General features: G+C 41.5%; 1 protein-coding gene across 4 annotated transcripts in view; it reads right to left on the bottom strand.

The window, feature by feature from the left end:
* nbeal2 (neurobeachin-like 2) overlaps nucleotides 1-19,499 on the bottom strand; it is a 227,775-nt gene that overhangs the window by 48,199 nt on the left and 160,077 nt on the right. For all 4 annotated transcript variants that reach the window (XM_072570079.1, XM_072570081.1, XM_072570082.1 and 1 more), the window contains 7 exons: nucleotides 19,205-19,342; nucleotides 14,954-15,256; nucleotides 13,859-14,008; nucleotides 7,107-7,264; nucleotides 5,509-5,633; nucleotides 4,711-4,831; nucleotides 2,579-2,736 (listed from right to left, as the gene is read on the bottom strand). In XM_072570079.1, the coding sequence (XP_072426180.1) occupies nucleotides 2,579-2,736; nucleotides 4,711-4,831; nucleotides 5,509-5,633; nucleotides 7,107-7,264; nucleotides 13,859-14,008; nucleotides 14,954-15,256; nucleotides 19,205-19,342 (1,153 nt within the window). The remainder of the gene's footprint in view (nucleotides 1-2,578; nucleotides 2,737-4,710; nucleotides 4,832-5,508; nucleotides 5,634-7,106; nucleotides 7,265-13,858; nucleotides 14,009-14,953; nucleotides 15,257-19,204; nucleotides 19,343-19,499) is intronic.

The raw sequence follows: 19,499 nt of genomic DNA, 5'->3' as shown, positions 1-19,499 counted from the left end.
CCAGCTATGATTTCTGTACTTCTCCAATTCTGGTACTTACCCAAACTTAATTTTCACTGTCCCACTCCCAGAGGTCAAGGTTCAAAATCAGCAATACCTTTTCTAAACCTCTCTATTTCCCTTTCTCATCCTTTTAAGCTGCTTTTACTAAGTATTTGGTCACTTGTGCTAATATTTATTCATGTGACTCATTATTTGACTACGATTCCTAATCATAATCAAATATTTGGGACAGTTTGCTATAAAGGTTCCTTTTCAAAGCAAGTTGTTGGTGCTCTGGCCAAATTCTGCCCGTAGGTGAATTCTACACATTATGGCTTTGAGGAACTTACTTTACATTGTTGTATTGCAGGACATGCAGCAACCATTGACTCTTAACTGCCTTCTGTAAATTAGAGGTGAACAGTAAGTGCTGGGCCAGCTAGCGATGCCTACATCCCGTGAATGAATGAAGAAAATGTCACAGTTCTACACTGGCAGTGAACTGTTCTGAGAAATCCTAAGGTCATGACAGATTTTACATAAATATAATTGCAAGTCCTTTTCTTTTGCTAGGTGGCTGATTTAAACATGAGATCAGAAACGTGACAAGGTCCTAGCAGATGGAAATATTTAATTGTTATTGCCTATCAAGCCATGCTCAATGAATAGGTCTTCTAAATTTGGGAGTAAATTCAATAATTTCCTGAAAAGATAAATTTAACAATGAGTTTAAACATTTTAAATATCAGCATTCCTGTACTCCAATACAAACATACCCCTCTGCTCCTTATTGTTCCTAATTTACAGAAAACTCAAATCAGCAGTGCTGAGTTTGACTCTCCGGACTTAGGAGTTGCTGGTTTGGATTGGAAAGTATTGAAATTACAATTATAAAAGTTAAGAAAGGAGGAAGTGAGAAAACACTATGGAGAGCAATTTAATAAAAAAAATAAATACTTTCACGGAATTGAGCCTAGCAGCTTCTGACTCAGAGGTGAGAGTGTTACTAATTGACTATACTGGGGAAGTTACTAGAATCCAGTAACAGAGAGACTGAACATTTTAACAAGCATCAACTGATTAAAAGAAATGTATAGAAACTTGTGAAGAATAGGTCATGTCTGATTTATCCAGCGCAATTTCTGGGGAGGCCAGTGACATAATGGAAATGTGAATTTCTATGCATATCATTATGGATATCAGGCATTTTACAAAGCTCCATATGAGAGATTATTTAGTAAAATAAAATGTAAACTTGTAGTTGGGTCATAGGATATAAACAGCAATGGTAATGGGATGCATTCTGATTAGTAGCATGGGATATGTGGTCTCCTCTGGAACCTATACCAAATCCTCAGCCATATATCAGTGATGAGTTTATCCAAGTTTGCAGGTGACACTAAGTTGGGAATCATGTCACATTTTATTTTTTATTCATTCGCTGGATGCAGGCATTTCTGGGTGGGCCAATTTTTATTGCCCATCCTGAATTGCCTTTGAGAAGGTAGTGGTCAGCTGCCTTCTTCATCTGATGTTGTCCATTTGCTGTAGGTCGGCCCACAAGGCCATTAGGGAGGGAGTTTCAAGATTTGTGATGAGGAAATAGCAATATATTTCCAGGTTTGCAGGCAAGTAGCTTAGAGGGGAATTTGTAAGTTCCCATTCATCTGCTGTCCTTGTCCTTCCAGAAGGAACTGGCTGTGTATTTGAAAGGTGTTGTCTGGGGTGCTTTGGAGAATTTCTGTATCTTATAGATAGTAATACACTGCTGCTGCTACTGACAGTCAGTGGTGGAGGGAGTTTGTGGATCTAGCGCCAATCAAGCCGGCTGCTTTGCTCTGGATGTTGCCTAAGCTTCTTCAGTGTTGTTGGAGCTGCACTGTGTGGATCTGAACAGATACATTACAAAATGAGATAGACGCAATGAGCAAAAATCTAACAGATGGATTTTAGTTTGGGAAGAGTTACATCATGAGGTTTAGATTTAAGAAAGACAAAATGGAACATTTTCTTCATCGTGAGAAACTAGAAACTGCAAATGAGGAAACAGAGTTGAGTGTTCAAATTACTAAAACCTGTGGCAGTTCCAAAAAGTGAACAAAAAAGCAAATGGGATATTGGCCTTTACACAAGGGGCTTGAAAAGCCAGAGGGAGGAAGTATTGCTTCAATTGTGCAATGTCTGAGCCAGTCTCCATCTGGAGGACTATATTCAGTTTTGAACACAACACCCACAGATGGGTGGGCAAGGCTTAAAGGGGGTCTAGCATTGGTTTATGAGAATTTGACCATGGCTTCAAATGGTTACTTACTGAGGATAAGATGCAAACTTTGGGCTGGTATTTCTTTTGAGTTGAGAAGATTGAAGGGTTCAATCAATCAAGAATCAAGGTTGAAAATGATATTGAGATTTGGTTGAGGTCCTGATTAGTTTAGATTGAATTGAATGGTGGAATGGGCTTGTGCAGTTATGTCAAACTGCCTCCTTAATAAAAGCTTGGTTCAGGTGCAGCATGACTTCATTAAATTGCCAGCTTAGGACACAAAGGCCTTGTTAGGACAGTAACAAAGCAGCAAAGGAGTTTCAGGAATCTCACCTTCCTCTGTCTCTTCTTTTTCAATGCTGCCATCATAGAAATACATATGCTGTGTGGTGATTTCCAGGCGCCCAGGGATCACTGCAACAGTTGTGATCAACTCACACTCCTCTGAGATCACTAATTTCTCCTTCTGACTGGGCTCCTCAGATTCAACTCTGCAAAAAGGATTGCTCAGTGAACAAGAACTAATAAACTAATCCATTTCATTTGCAAATAATTCATTGTTTTTTTGTACAATGTTAAATGTCTTCAATATGCATAGTCACAAGCAGTCTGATGCCAAGGTTAGATTATATCAATTGCATTTAGATTTTGCACTCTTTTGATGTTGGCTGTGCAAAAGAATACCATGCATGACAGATGTTTAGAGACTGGAACTCAACAAGACTGGATACATTGGCATGAAAATGCATCAACATTATGTGAAGTGATATAAAATCACAGAATCCTAACAGGGAGGAAAGAGGACATTTGGCCCATTGAGTCACACTGACCCTCTGAAGAACATCCCACTCAGACCCAGTCCCCCAATCTACCCCTGTAACCCTACATTTACCATCCCTAACCCACCTAATCTGCACATCTCTGGACATGACAGGGCAATTTTAGTATCACTAATCCACCTAACTTGGGACTGTGGGTGGAGACCAGGGCACCCAACAGAAACCCATGCAGATATGGCGAGAATATGCAAACTCTGCACAGACACTCATCCAAGGCTGGAATCAAACCTGGGTCCCTGGCACTGAGGAACAAGTGCTAACCACTGTGCCTGCCCAAAACAGAAAACAGTAACAGCAGTGAAATGGCAATTTAAATTTAGAAGCCGAGGCAGACATCTGGCCTACATGTGACTGCAGACCCACAGCAATGTGGTCGATTCTTAATTGCCCTCTAAAGTGGCCCTAATAAGGCGTCAATTCAAGCCAGAATTAGGGATGGGAAATAAATGCTGACCCAGCCAGCGATGCCCATATTTCATGAATGAATAGAAAAGAATCTGGACCTTGTCTAATTAGCTGTCACCTTTCCTGCAATACAATTTTGAGCACAATGTCTCATTAGGTTGTTAAGTATCGTAGGAAGTTCTGAGATCCGAAAAGTCAAAATGTGAAATTGTGTCCTACTTTTAATTTTTTGAAATTACTTTGGAGACATCAACTTCCACAATGTTTGATTCATTTTGGTCTAACTCAGATTTCAGCTTGCTCTGTTTTTTTGTTATGTAACAGACATTGACTATTCTACCTGCTTCTGTATGAGAAGAAAACGTTTTTCCAAACTTCAGCTGGGTTACTTTTATAATTGCATCTTCCATTTCTATGCTCATAGTACAAATTAGATAATTCAAAAATCACCATGAGAATCTGCTAAATATTTTAATTGTTCAAATTAATTGTTCAAAAGTGCACTGCATATTACAACTAGTAATAGTGGCATGCTGTTGTTAACAATCACCGCATCATTGCGGACAGTAAACTAGAGGCTAGCACTTGGCTAAGTCATGTTTAAATATTGTTGCTCCTGATGCGGTCTCCTCTATACTGGGGAGACTGGACGCCTCCTCGCAGAGCGCTTTGGGGAACATCTCTGGGACACCTGCACCAATCAAGCACACCACCCTGTTGCCCAACATTTCCACTCCCCCTCCCACTCTGCTGAGGACATGGAGTTCCTGGGCCTCCTTCACCTCCGCTCCCTCACCACCAGACGCCTAGAGGAAGAACGCCTCATCTTCCGCCTCGGAACACTTCAACCCCAGGGCATCAATGTGGACTTCACCAGTTTCCTCATTTCCCCTTCCCCCACCTCACCCCAGTTCCAAACTTCCAGCTCAGCACTGTCCCCACGACTTGTCCTACCTGCCTATCTTCTCTTCTGCCTATCCACGACACCCTCCTCCTTGACCTATCACCTTCATCCCCACCCCCACTCACCTATTGTACTCTACGCTACTTTCTCCCCACCCCCACCCTCCTCTCATTTATCTCTCCACCCTTCAGGCACTCTGCCTGTATTCCTGATGAAGGCCTTTTGCCCGAACCATTGATTTTACTGCTCCGCTTTTCCAGCGCCACTAATCCAGAACCATCCTTAAATATTGGTTGCTGTATTGACCAAATACTTACTGGCTATTAAGGAAAACAAGATCTTCATCTCCAAGCTGATCATCTTCCAACTCATTTACTTTTGCTTCCTTTGCAACTGCGAGTGGTAAAGCATCCGGTGGGCTTCTCATATGATCGGTACCTATGCAAAACCAAGTATTAGTCGGTTTTGGATCCTTTCTGCTGTTACATGCTTGTAACATGCACGTAACATGCACCAATTAAAATTTGTTTGGATTAGTTCTTGTTTATGGGCATTTCTGACACAGCCGGTGTCTCTCACTCATTCCCAGTTGTCCTCAGGGAGATGCTGGGCTTTCTTAAACTACAACAGTGCATATGACAAAGGTGCTCTTACATGTCTTTAGAAATCTTTGTTGCAGTTTGAAATAATGACGGGTTTGGATGGTCATTTCAGTGGACAACAGAGCTGAGCACAGCGGTGTTGAATAAAAATCACATTCAAACACAAGCTATAATCACAGCAGGTTTCCTTTCATTACAGATGAATGAAACGACGATCTGATAGCTTCATGGTTAAAATTATTCTTTTCTCTATATTTCTGAAGAAACCCCAGTGGATCAGGATGAAGAGGAATAATGAGGATAAACAGCTCGAAGAGTTTTGTGGTCTGAACATAGCCTTAAAAGTTGGGAATAAGCTAATTAAAATTGCTAAGAGTTTCCTACATGAGAAACACAACTTTTCTAATCGATTTAAATCTATTTGGAAATACTAAGATTTTGAACAGTTCTGTAAAATGCAAGTTTCTCTTTTTCTTTAACACTAGCCTAAAGATAAATACATATTTTGTTTACCAAGGTTATCCCGCAAGGCACTAGCTTCTGCATGTGTGCTGAAATTGTAGTTTGGAACCAATTTGAGCCTCATCCTTGAGTAGGTCTCCACACTTGATAGTTTCCATTTAATTTCAGTCAGATTGCTATAGAGTAAGAAGAAGTTGAGTCAGCTGTGGGAAACAGTAACCTATATGCATATCATCCTAAAACAATTGTCAAGAAATCAGAAATATCAATGGAGCTGAATACACTAACCTTGATGCCAACCTTTCCAATGCAGACTCTCACAGATTGATACTCCCTGTCAGGGCCCTGTTAGCACTGTTGAATGGATGGCTGGTTTGTGATGCAAAATGACACTAACAGTGACGGTTCAATTCCCACACTTACTGGGGTTACCATGAACTCTACTTCTCAATCTCTCGCCATGGTGACTTCAGGTTGAATCACCACCAATTGTCTGTCTCTCTCTCTAATTAAAGAGCAGCCTTGTGGTCTGGTAGGACTATGGTAACATTAAATTAAATGCAGAGTAAATGGTAATGTTGCTACTTTAGGATTAAATGAATACTTTAGATTATCATTCATTCATGACAGCCAAGTCAAGTGGTTGGGAGTTAAAACTTGAAATGTTTCAACTCATGTGAATTCAGGCTGATACTCCACAGCAGGACTGATCAAATATTGCACTGTAGGAAGTGTTGCCTTTTAGATGAAAAGTCAAAACAAGGTGCTGTCTGCTGTCTCGGATGGATATAAAAGATGGTATAGCGATATTCAATGAGAAACAAGGAGTTCATCTAGTGTTGTGGGAGTTCATCTATTGCTGTGGTCAATAATTTCCCCTCTACCAACATGTAAAATAATTTGATGTTGCTTCTCATTGATATGTGCAACCATACTGGCTTTTCAGTTTCCTCCGTTACAGCAGTAAATTCAAAAGAACTTCATGATATGCAAATCACTCGGGATATCTTGATATCATATACTGATGTGATTTTAATATTAACCAAGGATGCACAGCAATGCAAGAGATATTAGTGTCAGAAAATGACATGATTTTAAACCACCAAGCAATCCCGGTTCACTTGCAGAATGAACAAATCAATGCAAATCTTTCTCCCAATTCCAATATGTCTCAGCCCAAAAGCCTCCAGGCCAATGTAACAATTTGTCGGTTTCCTACAGTCAGTTAGTGATTAAGATTGCCAGTTTAGTGCCATTATCTGTAATAACCAGCAAACATAGAAGGACTTTAATTCTGTCAGTAAGAGCTAGAAAAGGTTAGTTCCAGTGCACCAAATCATCTAAATGGCAGGGCCCTTGTGTTGTGGTTGTAGTGTCTGGTTCAGAAGATTAGGATTCAAATCTCACCTGCCCCAACATTCATAAGATATTGTAACAGGTTGATTGAAATTACTATCCTTTTGTGGTTATAGTATTAGTCCAGTAATTCTGAGACCTGGATGAACACAATGAATATTCAGCCTTTAAAAGGTCAGGTGTCAGGAAAATGGACTGCTAAGCTTTTGGATTGCTGGAAAAAAAAACAATTTTTTCAATAATGTCCAAACTCAATAATGAAAAGTTGATTTTTTTAAAAAGCTGTCACCTACCATTCGGCCCAGGCCCCACGTGGGCAAGTAAAGAGACGTCTTAATGATTGCCACTGCCGAAGCACTGTATTGTGATGACTGTTGATCTGTTTGAGGATATTGCTGTATCGAGCATTCTCAAACCTCACACGCTTCATGTATGGCTCCAGCATCAACTCCTTGAGGGAGATGGAATAGATAGGAGAATGACAATATTAATATTTTCATTAACTCTAGGTCATTTTTAATAAAAGGAGCACACCGTCTTGCCCAATAAGCCCTTTCCTTTCCCTCAGACCTCAAACATAGCATGCTATTCAGTATTTAATAGCTTCTCTTGATGGATATTAAATTCCTAGTAGTTGGAGGCAGTAAGGTAAACAGGTGCATGGTACGGATTAGTTCATTAAATCGTGTCCATTTTGATTTAGCCTCTATCTCTCAACTTCCATGCTCTGCATTGCCCTTAATGGGACTTGCATGTAAACAAATCAATTGGAAAATACGGGCAATTTATTGGTGTGGTTAATTGATGAAAAATACCATGGATGATTGGATAAATACTTTTCAGTTGTGTGTAAGAGCACTTATGGATATTAAAAAAAAACAGATTGCTTGGGGACTTTGCGGCATAGTGGTGGTGTGCTTGCCTCTAGGATAGGAAGCCTAGTTTCAAGTCCCACCTGCTTTCAGAGTGTGAAATAGCAACTGTGATTAGGTTAATTAGAATATATCCAAAAAAAAAGCTGAGATGGCTTGGAGAGTTCTGGTGGTGCAGTGGTAGTGAACCTCCTGGATCAGAGGAAGGGACAAGTTTAAGTCCCACCTTCCCCAGATCAGTGTCATAATACATCAGTGTTCTCATGGGCTGTTTTCTTATCAATTTGGTTTTTGAAGTTGCCAGAGTACGGAGATGTGTAAGGCTTTTATGAAAAATGGGCTGCGTCCCTCTCTCTGGGCCAGTTCCGATTTCACCTGCCAGAGAAACGTGCTAGACATGTCTGAACAGGTTAATTAAATGAAACAGCTCTGTAAATGGTAAGAGGAGCCAGCCAGCTGTAGAATAATTGTACAGAGCAGAGATCAATGCTGAGGGGCAAGTAATTGACGTCTCCAAAGCATTCTAGCCTTCACAAATATACTCGGAGGTCATCTAACATTGGTAGCAGAGGATAATTGCCTAAAAGTGAAGTCTGGAGACTTAGGTGTACTTTCAGACATAAGGTTTGAATTGGAGTTGAATAAAATGAACTTAGGGATAACCAAGGTGTAGTTAATGGATACTTCAGATGTCACTCAATCTATCATGATGCATTCAGAGTCAGAGATGGAAACAGACCCTTCGGTCCAACTCATCCATTCCAACCAGATATCCCAACCTAATCTAGTCCCACCTGCCAGCACCCAGGCCATATCCCTCCAAACCCTTCCTATTCATCTACCCATCCAGATGCCTTTTAAATGTTGCAATTGTACTCGCCTCCATCACTTCCTCTGGCAGCTCATTCCACACAAGCACCACCCTCTGTGTGAAAAAGTTGCCCCTTATGTCTCTTTTATATCTTTGCCCTCTCACCCTAAACCGATGCCCTCTAGTTCTGGACTCACCCACCCAAGGGAACAGACCTTATCTATTTATCCTATCCACGCCTCTCATGATTTTATAAACCTCTAAGATCACCCCTCAGCTCCGACACTCCAGTGAAAACAGTTCCAGCCTACTCAACCTCTCCCTATTGCTCAAATTCTCCAACCCTGGCAACATCCTTTTAATCTTTTCTGAACCCTTTCAATTTTCACAACATCCTTCCATTAGGAAGGAGACTAGAATTGCATGCAATATTCCAAAAGTGGCCTAACCAATGTCCTGTACAGCCGCAGCATGACCTCCCAACTCCTGTACTCAATATTCTGACCAATAAAGGAAAGCAGATCAAACGCCACCTTATTATCCTATCTACCTGAAACTCCACTTTCAAGGAGCTATGAACCTGCACTCCAAGGTCTCTTTGTTCAGCACCACTACCTCGGACCTTACCATTAAGTGTATAAGTCCTGCTAAGATTTGCTTTCCCAAAATGTTGCACCTCACATTTATCTAAATTAAACTCCATCTGCCAATCCTCAGCCCATTAGCCCATCTGATCAAAATCCCATTGTAATCCGAAGTAACCTTCTTCACTGTCCACTACACCTCCAATTTTGGTGTCATCTGCAAACTTACTAACTATACCCTCTTACGTTCACATCCAAATCATTTATAAATGACCAAAAGTAGTGGACCCATAACCAATCCTTGCAGCACACCACTGGTCACAGGCTTCCAGTCTGAAAAACAACCCTCCACCACCACCCTCTGATTTTTACCTTTGAGCCAGTTCTGTATCCAAATGGCTAGTTGTCTCTGTATTCCATGAGATCTAACTTTGCTAACCAGTCTCCCAGGGGGGAACCTCGTCACACGCCTTGAAGTCCACATAGATCATGTCTACCACGCCACCCTCATTAATTCACTTTGTTATTTCTTCAGAAAACAAAATTTAATTGCCCAAAAGAAGAGCAGGGTTTCTGGAGCCAACATGTGACATGAAAGATACAGAAGGAGAGGAGGACAATACAGACTTATCAGAAAACACTGTATTGGTCATCAATAACTTTAGTTGTAGTCACCAATTCATTCAAGTGGGTGTACATCAAAAGTAAGTGAGGTTAACACTTTGAAATCAGTAAAAAGAGTAAAGATTCTGTGCAAGATAGCAAGCATTAATCACCTTGTAGATATTGATATAATAACCAGTGAAATACCTTTACTATTAAGCACGATTTCAATAAAAAGCCCCGAATGAAGTTAGATATTGAGGATGATAAAGTGAATGTCTTTTGGAGATCTGTAAATTTGCAATTTATGCAGTCAAGATATTATTGCATTTCCTTAACACGGCCTGTTATTTCTAAGCTGAAAATGTGTTGCTGGAAAGGCGCAGCAGGTCAGGCAGCATCCAAGGAACAGGAGAATCGATGTTTCGGGCATAAGCCCTTCTTCAGGAATGAGGAAAGTGTGCCCAGCAGGCTAAGATAAAAGGTAGGGAGGAGGGACTTGAGGGAAGGGTGTTGGAGATGCGATAGGTGGAAGGAGGTCAAGGTGAGGGTGATAGGCTGGAGTGGGGTGGGGGCGGAGAGGTCAGGAAGAAGATTGCAGGTTAGGAAGGCGGTGCTGAGTTCGAGGGATTTGACTGAGACAGGGTGGGGGGGGGGGGGAAAAGAGAGGGGAAATGAGGAAACTGGAGAAATTGGAGTTTATCCCTTGTGGTTGGAGGGTTTCTAGGCGGAAGATGAGGCGTTCTTCCTCCAACCGTCATGCGTCATGTTGCTACGGTCTGGCGATGGAGGAGTCCAAGGACCTGCATGTCCTTGGTGGAGTGGGAGGTGGAGTTGAAGTGTTGAGCCACGGGGTGGTTGGGTTGATTGGTCCGGGTGTCCCAGAAATGTTCTCTGAAACGTTTCACAAGTAGGCACCTGTCTCCCCAATATAGAGGAGGCCACATCGGGTGCAGTGGATGCAATAAATCATGTGCGTGGAGGTGCAGGTGAATTTGTGGCGGATATGGAAGTATCCCTTGGGGCTTTGGAGGGAAGTAAGGGGGGAGGTGTGGGCGCAAATTTTGCATTTCTTGCGATTGCAGGGGAAGGTGCCAGGAGGTGGAGGTTGGGTTGGTGGGGGGTGTGGACCTGAAGAGGGAGTCATGGAGGGAGTGGTCTTTTCGGAACGCTGATAGGGGAGGGGAGGGGAGGGAAAGGAAAGGAAATATATCCCTGGTGGTGGGGTCCGTTTGGAGGTGGCAGAAATGACGGCGGATGATACGCTGTATATGGAGGTTGGAGGGGTGGTAGGTGAGGACCAGTGGGGTTCTGTCCTGGTGGCGGTTGGAGGGGCGGGGCTCAAGGGCAGAGAAACAGGAAGTGGAGGAGATGCAGTGGAGGGCATCGTCGATCACGTCTGGGGGGAAATTGCGGTCTTTGAAGAAGGAGGCCATCTGGGTTGTACGGTATTGGAACTGGTCCTCCTGGGAGCAGATGCGGTGGAAACGAAGGAATTGGGAATATCGGATGGCGTTTTTACAGGTGGCAGGTTGGGAGGAGGTGTAGTCTAGGTAGCTGTGGGAGTCGGTTGGTTTATAGTAAATGTCCGTGTTGATTCGGTCGCCCGAGATAGAAATGGAAAGATCTAGGAAGGGGAGGGAGGAGTCTGAGATGGTCCAGGTGAATTTAAGGTTGGGGTGGAAGGTGTTGGTAAAGTGGATGAACTGTTCAACCTCCTCGTGGGAGCACGAGGCAGCGCCGATACAGTCATCGATGTAGTGGAGGAAAAGGTGGGAGGTGGTGCCAGTGTAGCTGCGGAAGATGGACTGTTCCACATATCCTACGAAGAGGCAGGCATAGCTGGGGCCCATGCGAGTGCCCATGGCTACTATTATTTCTAAGCAGAATATTAAAAAGGTACTAATGGAATTCATGGATAAGAATAAAAATAAGCAAGTTTTTACATCATAAGACTATGAGCAGAAGTAGGCGATTCGGCCCATCAAGCATTGATTCCCTTATTAATTAAAAATCGGTCTATCTTTTCAAGGAAGAACCAGACAGCCTTCAGACCACTGAGATGGGGGATGGTTTGCCTTCTGCAGCACTGTTCCCTCCATGCCTCACTAGTCAACTTCTCTATTACATCCAGCACTTCCTCACTCCCTCATGATACTCATCAATGGTGGAATTTGGAAAACTTGCCCATCCATTTCCTCCCTATTCCCTGTCCAGGAGTCCAAACACACTCTCCAGGTGATGTGAATTTTACTTGTACTCATTCAGTCTTGTCTATTGTATTTGCTGTTCACAAAGCAGACTCCTTTACATTGGAGAGACCAAATGCAGACTGGGTGACCACTTTTCAGAATAGCTCCCTCTAGCTATAGGAATAATCCTGACCTTGCAGTTGTTTGCCATTTCAAAAAACTGTCTTGCTGTCATGTGACCATTTCTGGCCTGGGCCTGTTTCAATATTCTAACAAAACACAACACAAACTCGAGGAACACTACCTCATTTTTGCTTCAGCACTTAACAATCTCTAGGACTCAATGTTGAATTCCATTGCTTCAGAGCCTGACCTCACAGAGCCTGTTTTCGACATCTTCCTTTCCCCTCAGAATCGACTTGCAATGTTTATGTCTTCTTCAAGGATGTTTGTGTCTTGGTCATGAAAACCACACCTTAATTTACCCCAGTTGGCATCCCTAATTCTCTCTCACCCCATTATCAGCCATTTTGTCTTTTGCACTGCATCAAAAGTATAAAAATCACCATCTTGCAACCCCTTTCAGTGCTGGATATGGGTCATATTGGACTCAAAACATTAACTCTGTTTCTTTCTCCACACATACTACCAGATCTGTTAAGTTTCTCCAGCATTTTCTCTGCTTGTTTCAAATTTCCAGCATCTAAAGTATTTTGCTTTTATTATCCATTTGATACTTCTGGTTGAAGACGGTGGCAAGTGCTCCAACCTTTTGCATTATGTACTTTGTTGCTTTACACTCCATTAAGGATGGAATGTATGGAATCACCTCCTCCAGTTAGTTGCTGAAGTTGTCCATCACCATTCACAATTGGATGCGGCAGTTGTTTCCGATCTGTGTTTATATGATTGCTTTGCTCTATCTGTTTTATGTTGCTTCAATGGCATGGTATGGCAAGCATATATTCTTGTGTTTTGCCAGGTCGACACCTCCTTTTCAGGTGCTTAATGCAGCTCCACATATGCTCTCCTATATTATCCACTGAACCTTTCGGCATCTCGTAGAATCACAATATGGTTACAGCACAGGAGGCAACAATTTAGCTCATCACATTTGTGTCAGCTCTGCTCATTCTCCCACAGAGTTTGAAATTGTTTTTAGCTAACACCACAACCATCCTTTCAACATCTTTAGGTCAAAATTTTAATATTCCCTTCCTAGCATTACTACTGCCACAAGGACACTAGCAGTTCATGGATAAGGTTTATCATCTACTTAGAGCAGCTGAAGAAGGGAAAAAAATAATCTCAAGTATTACCCTTATGGGAAGAACAAATGCTCAAAAAACACCCAAGTATTTTTCAAGGAAAACACCAAAATTTCAGACTAGTTTGGCTGCAAGATCTCTGGTTGATCAGAATGATTTAGTTGACCAGAATCATGGAATGAATCTCAAACCTATTAATATACAATTTCCTAAATGCAAAAGGACACTGTTCATTCAATTCACCCTGAACGACATGGTGGCTTCACCATACAAAAATGATGGATTAATGGCTGATCAGAACCGCCAATCACTACTGATTAAAACACACCTAGACTTGACTAAGGAAAATACCACAGTCAGACAGTTGAGGGAGCCCTTGGATTCAAAGTCAAACTTTTCTTCTCAAAGATGCCATACATATCATGTCTCAACTTTTTATATATCCTTCTTCAAAACACTCATTTCTGAAGTAAGTCTACATGGTGGACATTTGAAAGAATCAATACTTCCAGTTAGGAGAGTAAGTGGGTGGGAGTAAATTCATAATCGGTTACAGTATGATAGGGTCTCTGGTGTAGATTAGGAGGCTAGGGTGAAGCCCAAGATAATGAAGACTGTGCAGGATATGACAGAAAAGACATTAAATAAGTAGTGGAGCCCATCAATAGTTTAAACTGTATAGGGTGTGTCAAAAGATGGCAAGTGCATCAGCTACCTCAAACTTGGAACGACTCTCCCCACGCTCATGCTCCCGACGTAGCGAGCTGCTCATTAGAGAGTCATAGCAGGAATTCCAGAAGCTAGACATCTGATTGTGACTTCTGGCAAATGTATCATGCTCGTACTGAGTCATAGCTTTCAGAACCTGTAAAAAATATACAGTTATGTCCACTAGAAATAAACTACACCAAAGAAAACACATTAACAAGAATGAAAGAAAATAGGTCACAATAAAATATGGGAGGATAACATAGGCTTCAAAATCATAATATCAAAATGATGTGATGAGACAAGATAGAATAAAATAGAGTAAGGTTTGATTTAATATGTAGCAATACAATAGGCTTAAACGGTAATGCTAACAGAAGATAATCACGGGGGCAAAGTACACAGCTGATCAAGGGAAGAAAACCAGGAGATACAAGATGACCAGGCCAAAGGAGTTCACAGGATAAGCATAAAAACAAATTGAGCATGGAGATCCCAGGACAGAAATAGAGAAGGAGAGTAGACATCATGGTGTACAGTAGGTCGGGAAACAAAGGCAAAACCAAAGGACTGAGTGATTGACAGATTGAGAAGATCAATCAGATTTTAGCAGAGAGAAAATCACTGAGGAAAAGCTAGGATATCAGTCTAGTAAAGCAGTGAATTGAACAGAAAATAGTGGGAGGGCAAGGACCAGAAAGTTGCCTGGGAAGACATGAGGAATGAACAGAAGAGGAGGAGAAGGGAAAACAAGTCTGTAGATGGAGTCTGGACGAATTTATTTTTCTTAAAGTAACCTAGGTGAAGTGTCACGAATTGTGCCAAATGTATCAAATTGGATAAAAAACAAAATAAATCAAGTTGAATTTTTCAGTTAACACTAAGATAAGCTTTGAAAGATTGTAGAAAAAAAAAGATATGACTGATGTCCATGAGGAATCTCTCACTTTTGAGGTGTGAAAATTTAGATTATAAATGAAAATAAGACTAGGGTAATTGACTTCTTTGATAACCATCTCAGAAAACCAGTCACATAAAACCATCCATCCTTAAAAATTTATGTAGACATGTCACATTGCACTTAGATAAGTAAAATGCGTACCTGTCTTTCCATGAAGAGTCTCCATTCAGAGGTGGCACAGAAATGCTGGAAATCCTCAAAGAAGGTCGGGCTGCCATTGGTGGGTGGCAGGGATGGCAGTTGGTATTGCAGCTCAAGCAACTGGTAACACTGGTCCATGAGAGTGCGGACAATGGGCATCAGATAAGAGAAGATCTCAGTCTTACCCTTGATGGATCTCGTAAGGGGAATATCCAGTTTTCCCAGCAGAAAGCAAGCCTCCTCCTTCCGTATCGGCATGGTCTGGAGGAGGCTATGAAGCTTCACACAGGCCATTGCACACACCTGAGGGGAGTTGAGGAACGAAAAGTTGAATACATTGACAGCATCCGAAGCAGACAAAACATTTTCCTCTGTGGCTAACAAATTAACGAGCATTAAGTAGTAGTGGGGAGCTGAAGCTATATTTAAAAGATATCTTCCACCAGCAAGGACAGAGGTTTTATGTGGCTAACTGTTAGTTCTCTCATGGCAAAAGGTAGATTCACTTGAATTCTTCTATATGTTAAATGAAGACAATCTCATTCATCAAAAAGTGTCATCATTACCGTATATGTGTACTTGAAGTCAGACAAAGTGATGAGAGCAAAGGTAATGATCCTAAATTATTTCTTGAACTCATTAACAACTTTTTTGTTTGACTTATCACCTTATCTTACTACCTTCAAAGATTGGTTTACTTCCACTCATTCATGAGATGAGGGTGTTGATGTCTTGGCCAGCATTTACTGCCCCTTCTTAATTGCAGTTAAGAAGATGGTGGTGACCTGTCACATTGAGTTGCTGCACTCTCTTTCGTACTTGACAGAACTGCAGTTTGGTGTGGATGAATTTTCCCTCTTGTTGACTCCCCTGCCACCTGCTGAAGACCCAGTCCTGCAGCTACGTCCTTTAAGACTCAACCAGCTCAGACTGTAGCGCTGCTGTCATCTGTGCAGCCCTTCTTGCTAGGTATTTCAGAGGGCAATTAAGGGTTAGCCATAGCAGTACTGATTTGGAGTCAGACCAGATGAGGACACCAAATTTCCTTGCCTGCACTGGATTAGTGAACTAGATTAAATTCATGACAATTGACAATTGTTTCTTGGTCATCATTAGACTTCTTCCACTTCAGATTTTATTTTATTGAATTCCACCATACTGGAAATTCAACACAAGTCTCAACAGCATTACCTGAGTCTCCAGGTTATTAGTCCAATGACAACACGACTATGCCTGTGAACCCTCTGGTCTCGCTGTTCTTGCATATGGTTTACATATGTTTTATACTACCTCCCTTCACTCTTATCCTAAAGAGAATCACTCACTTGTACATTAAGAATTCAATGTTTGGACTTGCCCACAAGTGGAAGCATATCCTTCATGTCAACAATTTTCAACCAAGTTATATTTTCCAAGATTTTATTAGGTTAATCTTATTTGCCCCTATTCTGGAGAGAAAAGAGCTCGAAAATGCTTGGTCTTTAGATAGTTAAGAGTTTGCAGTATGGCATCGTTCATATAAACCTTTTTGCCCCTTTTTCAATCCATATATACATTTGTAAGAGGTACAGTCTCATCAAGTCTACACAAATTAAGTGATGCATTTGGAAAAGAAGAATGTGGAGAGGCAGCATGAAAAATTGCATTTAAAGGAGTGTGGAAACAGAGGGACCTGGCGAGTCACATATGTGCATTTTTCAAGGTAGTTGAATAAATTTATAAGATTATTGATTGCATATATGGGATCCTTAACTTTATGTGTAAGATACACATTACAAAGCAAGGACTTTGTACTAAACCTTTACGGGTGAAAAAGTGTGGTGCTGGAAAAGCATATTTCCAACATTTTCTGTTTTCCTTCCAGATTTCCAATATCCACAGTATGTGTCTCCAGTGTGCCTGTTGTAAATATCCTTTGCCCCCATTCAAGGTCTTAACATTCTTTCGAAAATATGTTGCCCATGGTGCTGGAAAAGCACAGCTGGTCAGGCAGCAGCCAAGGAGCAGGAGAGTCGGTGTTTTGAGCATGAGTTCTTCACCAAGAATGAAGAGCTTATGTTCAAAATGTCGACTCTCCTGCTCCTCGGATGCCACCTGACCAGCTGCGCTTTTCCAGCACCACACTTTTTGACTCCTATCTCCAACATCTGCAGTCCTCACTTTCTCCGAAACCCTTCTGGGGCCAGCTGTCCAATGTGGGCAATATGTTTTTGAAAGGATGTTAAGACTTTAAATGGGGGCAGAGAATATTTACAACAGCCACAGTGGAGACAAATACTGTGGATACTGGAAATCTGGAAGGAAAACAAAAAAATGCTGGAAATATTCAGCAGGTCTGGCAGCACTGACAGAAGGGAAAACAATTGGTGTATCAGATCAGTCACTTTTTAATCAGAATTTTGTTTGACTATCTGAGTATGACCAACATTTTCTGTTTTTATCATATTTGGAAAGGCAAGGACTGAGGAGGGATAGACAACATGGCTTTGTGCGTGGGAAATCATGTCTCACAAACTGGATTGAGGTTTTTGAAGAAGTAACAAAGAAGATTGATGAGGGCAGAGTGGTAGATATGATCTACATGGACTTCAGTAAGGCATTCAACAAGGTTCCCCATGGGAGACTGGTCAGCAAGGTTAGATCTTAACGAATATAGGGAGAACTAGCCATTTGGATACAGAAGGTAGAAGACAGAGGGGGTGGTGGAGGGTCGTTTTTCAGCCTGGAGGCCTGTGACCAGTGGAGTGCCACAAGGGTCAGTTATGGGTCCACTACTTTTCATCATTTATATAAATAATTTGGATGTGAGCATAAGAGGTATAATTAGTAAGTTTGCAGATGACACCAAAATTGGAGGTGTAATGGACAGCGAAGAAGGGTACCTCAGGTTACAACAGGATCTTGATCAGATGGGCTGTGGAGTGGCAGATGAACAAAGAGACCTTGGAGTGCAGGTTCATAGCTCCTTGAAAGTGGAGTCGCAGGTAGATAGGATAGTGAAGAAGGCATTTGGTATGCTTTCCTCTATTGGTCAGAGTACGGAGTACAAGAGTTGGGAAGTCATGTTGCAGCTGTACAGGACATTAGTTAGGCCACTATTGGAATACTGCGTGCAATTTTGGTCTCCTTCCTATCGGAAGGACATTGTGAAACTTGGAGGGGCTCAAAAATTATTTACAAGGATATTGCCAGGGTTGGAGGATTTGAGCTACAGGGAGAGGCTGAATAGGCTGGAGCGGTTTTTCCCTGGAGCATTGGAGGCTGAGGGGTGACTTTATAGAGGTTTACAAAATCATGAGGGGCATGGATGGGGTAAATAGACAAGGTCTTTTCCCTGGGGAAGTTCAGAACTAGAGGTCATAGGTTCAGGGTGAGAGGGGAAAGATATAAAAGAGACCTAAGGGGCAACTCTTTCATGCAGAGGGTGTACGTATATGGAATAAGCTGCCAGAGGAAGTGGTGGAGGCTAGTACAATTGCAACATTTAAAAGGCATCTGATGGATATATGAATAGGAAGGGTTTGGAGAGATATGGGCTGAGTGCTGGCAGGTGGGACTAGATTGGGTTGGGATATCTGGTAGTCTGGACGAGTTGGACCGAAGAGCCTGTTTCCATGCTGTACATCTCTATGACTTTATAAGATGGATATCAGTTTTGTGGAGAGATGAGAAAGCTGCAGTTGAACTCCCTCGAACGGAGAAGGTTTAGAGGAGATTTAACGATGACATATTTAGATAGAATTAATTAATGAGGACAAAGAGTTTCCACTTGCTTGGCAATCAGAGATTTCTGATAATCCGCAAAGGAACCAGAGGAATGATAAGGAGCCTTTTTTCATTAAGCAAGATGACAAAATTTGGAAAGTATTATCTGAAAAGTGATGTAAACAAATTCAATAGTAATTAGATATATATTTGATGAGAAAAAATAAAATCAGGGCTGAGGTTGTTGAACGAGACATCGTAACATCCAGCAGACACAACCAGGTGAATTACTTTCTTCTTCTCTGTATAAATCTTTGATTCCCCAGAATGTCTTCAGTTTAAATTTCTCATCTTGTGTGCATCTCAACAGAGGCATTTACACCATGGTTGAATTATATCAGAAGGGGAGTCAAAGACAACTACTCTTCCATATAGAGGGTTGAGGAGAGTCCAGGAGATGAGGTTGACAAAGAAATTGAGAGGTGGGACTTGTCTGGGACTGAAACCTCAGTTATGCTGTTACTCACATGTAAAATATTTACAAACCTGAATGTCTTCCTGTACAATGTAGCCCAGGATAATCCTGAGGCCAATCTGAGCCATTTCCTTCAGATCTGACATCTCATTGTCTGAATGGTACCAAACAGCAAGCTTGTCCAATAAGTTAATTACACCTTCAAGAATCTGAAATCAGGAACGTTGTTAAATAAATGATTATTTTTGCTATTATTACTGATGCTTCTACTGAACAAGATCCTAGACTGAAATCTGCCTTGATAGAACATTTTTTTTATTTAACAATGTGGTCATTCACTGAAAAAAAAAACATGCAATGTTACTG

The sequence above is a fragment of the Chiloscyllium punctatum genome, chromosome 5 (assembly GCF_047496795.1).
Source record: "Chiloscyllium punctatum isolate Juve2018m chromosome 5, sChiPun1.3, whole genome shotgun sequence".
Taxonomy (NCBI): Eukaryota; Metazoa; Chordata; class Chondrichthyes; order Orectolobiformes; family Hemiscylliidae; genus Chiloscyllium; species Chiloscyllium punctatum.
This window is presented reverse-complemented; position numbering and strand designations above follow the sequence as displayed.